Source organism: Empidonax traillii, unplaced genomic scaffold (assembly GCF_003031625.1).
Source record: "Empidonax traillii isolate 1590-97213 ecotype Southwest subspecies unplaced genomic scaffold, ASM303162v1 scaffold568:size636062, whole genome shotgun sequence".
Classification (NCBI taxonomy): Eukaryota; Metazoa; Chordata; class Aves; order Passeriformes; family Tyrannidae; genus Empidonax; species Empidonax traillii.
The window spans coordinates 308,878-317,669 of record NW_020955761.1 but is presented as its reverse complement, the minus strand read 5'-3'; the positions used below and the strand labels follow the sequence as shown (position 1 = coordinate 317,669).

General features: G+C 47.1%; 1 protein-coding gene across 2 annotated transcripts; it reads right to left on the bottom strand.

Moving 5' to 3' along the window:
• Positions 1 to 405: 405 nt before the first annotated feature.
• Positions 406 to 6,784, bottom strand: KLF6 (Kruppel like factor 6). 2 transcript variants are annotated; one of them, XM_027897920.1, is made up of 4 exons: positions 6,343 to 6,784; positions 3,092 to 3,479; positions 1,054 to 1,177; positions 406 to 629 (listed from the first exon to the last, which is right to left on the bottom strand). In XM_027897920.1, the coding sequence occupies exons 1-4, from the start codon at positions 6,442 to 6,444 to the stop codon at positions 578 to 580; spliced, it is 666 nt and encodes a 221-aa protein (XP_027753721.1). In that variant the 5' UTR covers positions 6,445 to 6,784; the 3' UTR covers positions 406 to 577. The 2 variants fall into 2 exon arrangements, with proteins under 2 accessions (XP_027753721.1, XP_027753720.1); XM_027897919.1 differs by having other exon boundaries at positions 2,906 to 3,479; positions 6,343 to 6,783.
• Positions 6,785 to 8,792: the final 2,008 nt, after the last annotated feature.

Here is an 8,792-nt window from a genome sequence, read left to right as displayed (position 1 = left end):
TAAAGCTCCTCTCACACAGGAACAGGGAGGCCCCCCATCTCCATTCTGGCATCCTGACTCTTTTTTTTATATCCCCCCTTTCCCCTCTCAGTTTTTCCCTCTAAAAAGGTGCAGACACCCCTCCCCCCACCCCTTGGAAATGATTGGTGGTCGTCCCATCTCACGAGATATTCCTCACATACAAGACATTCAGACTATTTTTTTTCTCTTACAGTTATAAAACAACCACAAGAAAAAAAATGTGCCTCAGCATACAGTCATCAAGAGATCCTCATCGCATACAGTCGCCCAATCATTAACATTCTCAGTGCACATGCTCACGGCAAAGGCTTAGGAGCCACTCAGAAGGTTAGATACCAGTGTATGAGTCCAGGAAACCCCAAACATCACGCACTGCGGTTGCTATGCCGTTTCTTACATGACTTATTAGCCCTCGAAAGACCTGCAAGGAAGTGAGGTCCTGGAGGCAACTGGGTAGGGTGCAAAATGGCATGCTTTGGCTGGAACACGCATCCCTCCGCTCAAGGCTCTTCAACCTTGATGCCTCTTAGCCCGCAGGATTCACCTCTTGACCCATTCAGAGGTGTCTCTTCATGTGAAGGGCCAGGTGGTCAGACCTGGAAAAACACCTGCAAGGCAAGAGGCAGGCTGCGCATTAGCCCAGGGCTGCTGGCATGCACAACGTGATACGCCCATCCAAGGCACCTCCCCTCGCTCTGCTACTCCAAAACACAGCTGGGGGAGGAGGGATTTGGCATTCCCAGGATACACAGGAATACTCAAGGTGTCTGTGGGCACTCAAGAGCTCTGCAGACGGGTGGTAACACCAGGGACTTCTCAACACTCAACTGCAAGATCAGGGCTACAAACGCCTTCCCAATGATTAATAAAATGGATGGGTTTTCTTCCAGTCTAAATATACAATAATCCCTTAAAAATACCAGGCACTGTTGTTTTCCCAAATAATTCCTACACAAGTAAAAAGCAGCCTAGACTAGCTTTCCAATGAGTATTAAAAATATATATTTAAAAGGGTGCATTTCAGTCACATACCTGTCACAGTGACTACATTTAAAAGGCTTGGCACCAGTGTGCTTTCTGAAGTGTCTGGTTAATTCATCACTTCTTGCAAAACGCCACTCACACCCTTCCCATGAACATCTGTAAGGCTTTTCCCCTACAAAGAAAGAAGATTACACGTTAGTCATGACTTCATTCAAAGAAAGACAGGTGCTATCATTTTCTATGTAAACCTTTTCCATCCCCCAAAGACAGCCAATTTTATTTAACCTATCTGAATGCTTCAGAACATGCAAGCAAAGAAAGCTCTCAAAATTCATCCATATGATTCCTCCTTAACTATCTTTCTGCAACAGCACATCAAATAAGCTCATTCTTATGAAAAGTAAATGAAAAAAAAAAGTGATTAAACAGGTTCACAAGAAACAAAGGAATCTAGCCCTCTACCATTCCTGTTCACCGGTAATGGCAGGCTTACAGATATCATGCACCTCATAAAGGTGATTAAAGACAGCACAGCTAGGCTACAAAATGCAATTAGGCTACTGTGTTGCATCAAAGTCCTCTGTCACTCACTCATCTGCATAACACGCAACCTCCTTTCTGCTGAGCCACTTATTCTTGGAAAAGCCTGCACACCACTTTGAACACTGCTATTTCAGCATTCAAGAAATACCACTTCCATTCACAGGAACATTCTCAGCCAGACAGCACCAGAACACCAGTTCTGCAATATTTCTGAGGCTGGCAGCTATTTATGTCTCTTCAACCACCACAGTTCCAGTGGAAGTTGTTCTCTTCTCCTGAAATAATCCTGTTTTATCTGACTTCTGCTTGACAATGGGAGCATCTGAGCTTGCTCAGACTTCCCATAAAAGCCACAAAATGCTGAGCCTATGAGTCAAAATAGAACCTTTTCCTTGAATTCTCTTTCCCAATGTTCAGGGGTAAAAAAAACCCAACCAGCCATATAGATGTTTGGACTAGTACGGCAAGAGCACCATGCCGGTTCCTCAAGTTAAGCAATGACTACTGAGCCAAGGCACAGCCCTACACATCTAACTGCTGTCATAAAGAGCTGTCAAATAATAATGCTCAAACAAGCACATCAGCACGCTACTTCAACCATAAAACATTTATAAAGCCCTGAAGTGTCTATATTCCTCACTTTCCTTCCCAGTAACACACAGGATTGTTACTTTTAGTTCAGGTTTCATAATAATAAAATGCCGTTGTTCAGTATTTTGGGATGAAATTATACAGTAAATCATACATTTTTAAGTCCGATTGGGCAGATATGTTAGAAGGACAACACCACACTGTGGCTTTTCAAGATTTTTTTGCTGATAGCAATGGCACACATGAGTGTTAAATGACTTAGTAGTAAAGCTATACTTAATATAATCAAGGCCTTGGGAGGTCTGATAAAATAGACATGATGTAGACTGAAGCATAAAAACAAGCTCTTACAGTATTTAGTGATCTGACCAATTTTTGGATATGACATTCCTTTTTTAGCAATAAAGTCACAGCTCGCTTTTGCTTTAGAAATAATCATCATGAAAAGTCTAGCACCTATTTAGGCTAGACCTCTGCTTCTGAAGACCACATGCTGGTGCAGCTTCCCAACCATTGCCTACTTAGATGAGCGGCTCCCATTTGCTACGACAACAGACTAATCTACCACCAGCTGCCCTGGCTGCAGCTGACTTATGAAGAGAATGAGGAAGTGATGTCGTCCATGCTGGTAAGCCTCTACTGCTATTACATCATCTCTCCAAACCTGGGCTCCTACTCAGTGATTGTGTAACGCTGTGACACCACCACCATCACAGGGTATTCCCTGCAGTACTTGCCAGCTCTTAAGAAGTATAGGGTTACTAACCTGTATGAGTGCGCTGATGTGCTTTCAGATGTGAACTTTTGGTGTAAACTTTCCTGCAACCGTTAAAATGACACCTGTGAACACGCCTTCTGCCATCTGGCGAGGTGTCACCATTGGAGGGTGTACCTTTTTCTGCAGTCTTTCCAGTGGTACCGGTACGAATTTTCCCCGGTGAATGCAACTCACCCGGCGTACAATTCCATATCTGGGAAGAAGGCTCCTTGCTGAGCTCAGGAGATGAAGGGGGAGTGGAAGTGACAGATGAACTCAAGTTTCCTGAACTGGCTAAAACATCGCTTATAGGGTCAGAGGTAAACTTTGTAGTGGGCGAGAGCTCCTCAGAGCTGTCTGAAGATTCGCTGCTCACATCAGAATTCAAACTGTTGGTCTCTAAGTTCTGACTAGTAAGATTGTCCTCTTTTGGGACACATGTGTTCTTCAGTTCAGATTCCTCCTTTTTCTCACGTGCCAGAATAATTTTGGTCCAGAGATCCTCTTGGCTATCAAATTTGATTTCAGATGCAGAAACATAACAGGGTTCACTCTGAAGATACCGTTCCAGCTCCAAACATGTCTAGGTGAAAGAGGAGGAAGAAAAAAAGAGTTACAAGCCTGCTTAAAAATAAACCCAATTGTATTTTACACTTCAAAAAGCATGCAGGAATGTAGTATGTTCGATTTATGGTTTCTAGGTTCAAAACAAATTAAAGGCTCCTCAAGCCGTAACTAGGTGACTGCTACGATGAAAAGAAATCAGTTTTTGAGACCTGGGCAGGAGTTCAAACGCACAGCTGAAGGTGCAAGTCAGCCTTTGGTTTCCAAAATAGCATTCTAATGACTCAGTCAAATTATCATCACTCTCATCATAAAATCTGTGTTTTCAGTAGGCTCATGTTGAAAAAGACCATAGAGAACCACAACAAATAACCACACTTTGCTCTTGCACCTTGTCTAATTTCAAATTGTTTTGTATCTGCCTCACACAAGCACAAGGCTGAAAGGACCCAACCGAAAATAATGTGCTCTGACACGCAGTTAAAACCTGAACCCTTCTTCAGAAAACAAAGCCACATTTCAGCATGGCTGCGGAGCTGCCAGCCCATCTTCTGGGGACATCAATGGAGCAGCAGACATCCTCCCATTTCCTGTGCATGAGAACGCAGCACACTCGACTTTCAAAGAATGTCATTTCCAAGCGCACTGGCATGCACACCACATAACTCAAACTGCTCCCATGCGTGCTCAGAGGAACATGGAGAACTTCAACAACAGAGGAATGGAGCAAAAAAAAAAAAGTTCCAGAATAGAAATGTCCTGTTCTATAGGATACAAAACGGGAAATTACTCTGAGGTCCTGCTGGGAGTCCCACAATGAACAAGAACTTTATCTACTGGCCAAGAGTGCAACTATATGAGTCATCTCTCTCTTTCACGCAATGCCAAAGGAGACTTCCTTTTAAAACCCTGACCATCTGCCAAGAAAGTACTCTGTGCAAATATACATGCAACAGTACATGGACAACTTCACCCCCAACAACATTCCCCTCTACTCCATGAAATGAAACAAAACAAAAATCAAAACCACCCTAAATGGGTGAAACTGCGGTTTTCAATTTCAATTCACCCTGCTGACTTTCTAGCCATTTTCAGAGAGGAAAAAAAAAAAAAAAAAAAGAGTATGAACTGTTATGGCAACAAGCTGATGTTTTGGGATTATTCTTTCCACTATAGGAAATGATCCACATGGAAGCTTTACACAGAAAATGGACACACCAAGTTTCCATACCAAGCTCTGTTTATTTTAACAAGATCATCTTTTCCAAGTCAGGCAGCAAAACCTGGTCCCAAATGCCACACATTCCCCTCACAGCCCCTTCCCATCTGCCCACGAGCGGAGCCGCCATGGGAGCAGACTCCTCTCTCCCCCAGCACTGCTCCAGTAAACTGGGTCACATGCTCTGGCCAGGCTCGGAGAGTGGGCAAAAATTGAAAAAAAAAAAAAAAACCAACAAAAAAACCAAAACCAAAACCAACCAGAACACCAAACAACCCCCAAAACCAAACCCACTGCTGCACACGGTATTTATGTATATGTCTATAATTAGGGAACTGGGTTTCAGTGCACGTTATAAACAAAAGGGGGTTCGACAGAGGCAGCACAATAGTGCATTGATTTTTCGTGAAAACAAGTAAAAAAAAAGCATTTATTAAGATCTTGTTAAACTTTCATATTCCCGTCTAATTTAAATTCCTCATTAGGTAGATTAGTAATGGGGAGCGGAGTGAAGCTCTCTTCGAGTTTAAATGCCTCTGAAGGCTACTGGGAATGAGGGCTGGCGCTTCGCCAAGAGCCCGAATGCCTGAAGGAAACTACTTAGCTCCATTTCAATCACGTACTATGGAGCTGCCGCTCTGAAAGGGGAGTGGGGGGAGGGAAAAAAAAAAAAAAACACGAAGGGATTGTATACAATTAGTAGGCATGTGAAGGTTGTAACACTTTTGCGTTTCAACCTTCTGGGAAAGGCTCCTTCGTCCTTCTGCAAAGCCAGCAGGTATCTGATCCGGTCACCGGGCTGAGCAGCCCCCCGGTCCCCCGAGCCCCGCAGGACTGTCAGCCCCTGCCATCCCGCTGCTTCCGTCAAATTAAGGAGAGAAAAGAAAAAAAAAAAAAAAAAAAAAAAAGGGAAAAAAAACCCGGCAAGAAAATATGTCCATTAAAGGGAAAGAGCCTCCGTTCTCCCCCTTCCCGGCCAGGGCAATTAGCACAAGGGGATCGCTGTCATATGACTGACAACTCACGGGCTCGGCAGAGCTCCCTGCGCTGGGAACAGCCACGCTCTGTACATGTACATACACATGCACAAACACAGACGTGTGTGCGGACGCTCCTGGAGGGCTTTCTCCTCATCATGGCCAGGAAAAAAAATAAAAATATTAATTTGGGGGGGGGAATCAAAACAAAAGGACATAAACGCCAACAAAACAACAACAACAAAAAAATTCACAAACCCACAGCACCGGGCGCAAAAGCAGCCCTTGGCCAAGGCAGGGAGCTTGGATGACAAGACCCAGCTGTGGAGTCTGGACCTGGTACAAGCGCAAAAGTTTTGCCAGGACTCGGTGCGAGCGGAGCGGGGCCGCGGGCGCTGACAGCCCCCGGCAGGGCCGGGTGGCAAACAGGGAGAGACAGGGATGCGCAGCTCCTTCCATCCACCTCGGGACTGTGCCGTCTATGCAGAGCCGAAACACCTGCTTCAAAACATCTCTACACATTTGTGCTGAATTCTCCCCAAACTCCTCGCTGACACTTGGGCTTGCCTTATTTTTTTTTTTTTTTTTGTCCTTTTTTTTTTCCTCCTTAAATCCGCTCATCCTTTAATACGGCTTAAAAAAAAATCCCCGACAACAACAACAACAACATCGACATCCTCATTTACCTGTTGCCAATATTCCTCCAGGGACGGCAAGGCTGAGAAGTAACCCGTGTCGTGCACAATCTGGAGTTCCTGGAAGATGCTGCACATTGGGAGAACATCCATGTCTCAAGTTGCAACAACAAAAGTCAGTGCTGGTAACCAAAAATACAGATGCCTCCTTTATGTGCAGGGGTTGCGGGGTATGTGCGGGGGGGTGTCAACCTCTGCTCTCAGTTTCCAAGCCCCCCCCCTTTCTCCAGAGACGAAAAAAAAAATTATATATATATATATATAAATTCCTTGAGGAGCTCGGGGAGAAAAAAAACACCCAAAGTTTCATGCAAAGTTTAATCGCACAGCAGGGCAGGACGTCTCCCGGGGCGGGCGGGTGCGCGGCTTGTTCCCCCCCTCCCGCGGCCGGCGGCGGCGGCGGACCTGGCGCAGGAGCGGCCCCAATATTTGCAAACACGGCGCGGACTCTGCGAGCGGAGCCCCCCGCAAGAAACTTCCCTATTCAAAGCTCGGCCCCGGCCGCGCCGCGGCCCCGCCCCCGCGCCCGCCCCCGCCCCGCGTGATCCCGGCGCGCCGCCCGCCCGCCGCCGCCCAATCGCCGCCCGCCGCCCCGCCACCCGCGTGCCGCTGACGTCAGGGCCGCCCAATCGCCGCGCCGCTGCCATCGCGGCTCCTCCTGGCGTGACCGAGCCCGGCCGTGACGGCTCCCGCCATTGGCCCGATTCGAAATTCGAGCCCTCCTGATTGGCCGGCCCGGCCGCGGCTATTTTTAGCAGGGTATATAAAGCGGGGAAGCGGCCGCTTTTCTTTTTTTTCCCTCTGTGGAGGGGCGGTGTGAGCGCGCGGGGGAGGGGAGCGGGCACGGCGCGGCGCTGCCGGCGGCGGCCGCGGGGGGCGCTGCGGGGCCGGAACGGGACTGAGCGGGCTGTGAGGGCTGAGCCGGGGTAACTGTGACCCTTCTGGGTCCGAGCGGGGTGTGAGAGCTGACCCAGGGTAATTGTGAGACACCCCCTCACTCCCCGCAGGCACGAGCCGGGGTGTGAAGGCTGACCCGCGAGAACAGCGACTCCCACTGGGTCTGAGCGCGGTGTCCGGGCTGACCGGGAATGACCACAATCCCCCCCCCAGGTCTGTGCTGGTGTGGTCCATGGTACCGCTGACACCTCCCCCTCCACTTCCCCCAGGTGTGTGCTGGGGTGTCCAGGCTGACTCGGGGGTATCCACGACCGCCCGGGTCTGCACTGGTCTGACCAGGGGTTACCGTGACTCCCCCATAGCACCTTTGCCAGGAGGACGCAAGGCAAGGTCCACATACTCCCCAGGGCCCTTGGGTTGTGCTTTCCTTGGGAGAAGAAGGGCTCAGATGTTCCTGCCCTTCCCTTGTCCCCCACCACAGGACAGCTGGGGAAGGCCCTCCTTGACGCCTTGGAGCAGGAGCTGGGACTCAAAGCAGACCTGGATGATGGTCCTGGGGCTCTGCACAGAGATCTTCCCGCTGTCTAGGATGGGCACCACAGAGGGTGCTACTGGCCAGCACCATCCGATACGGCTTCTCCAGGAATAGTTCGTGCTGTGGTGCCCAATTCCACCACTATCCACAGATAGTTATTTGTGTGTTGGTGACGGAGCACTGGCTTTTTTAAGACTGGACTTGTCAATGATATGAATGTCTTAATATAATTTAAGGAAATACGGTCGTTAGCTTTCCAAAGGAGTGTCCAGCGCATGGAACAAACACTCCTAACGTGCTTCTTTTATGAAAGGACTTCTAATTTTCCACTTCTGTTTCCATCATAATCTCAATGCTGTTATTTCCATTTCCCCACTTTTCTCTGTATCTGTTGCTGGTTGCCTACAGATGGTAACTGAAGTGCTTAATGTGTGTTTCTTCTGCCTACTGTCCTCTGTGAGATGGTGATTACAAGTGTGAAAATGTCTGTATAACTTTCCATCCCCTGGCCCCTCATAAAGTATTAATTTGGTGATTCTATAAACAAACAACTGGTGTTCATGTTCATGGCTGGTTTTCCTGTGTCTATGCAAAAAAACCCAAAAAAAACAAACAAAAAAAAAACCCTAAGGTCAATTAGAGTATTATTTTATGTTTAGAAAAACAAGCCAATGCCGAAAACACAGAACATCTAAATCTGGATAATTATGCACACTTGATTGAATCAGTAATTCTTTACTTGGTTTCACATGGCCAAACATGTAAATATATATCCAAAATTGCCTTGCAGGCAACTGATAGTGCAGGTACTTTTGTGTGTCTACTTTTGGCCAAAACTAGGTCCTCCAAGGAAAAGTGCAGAAGGAAAAAAATGAATTACACACCTTACTTGAGCCTACTTTTAGTTCTGTGGAATAAAATATTTATTGGCCTGAAATGCACTGTGTGCTCCAGTCAAATATAACCTGGTAACATAACTCTGGGAATCATTAATGTTTGTTTAACTGAC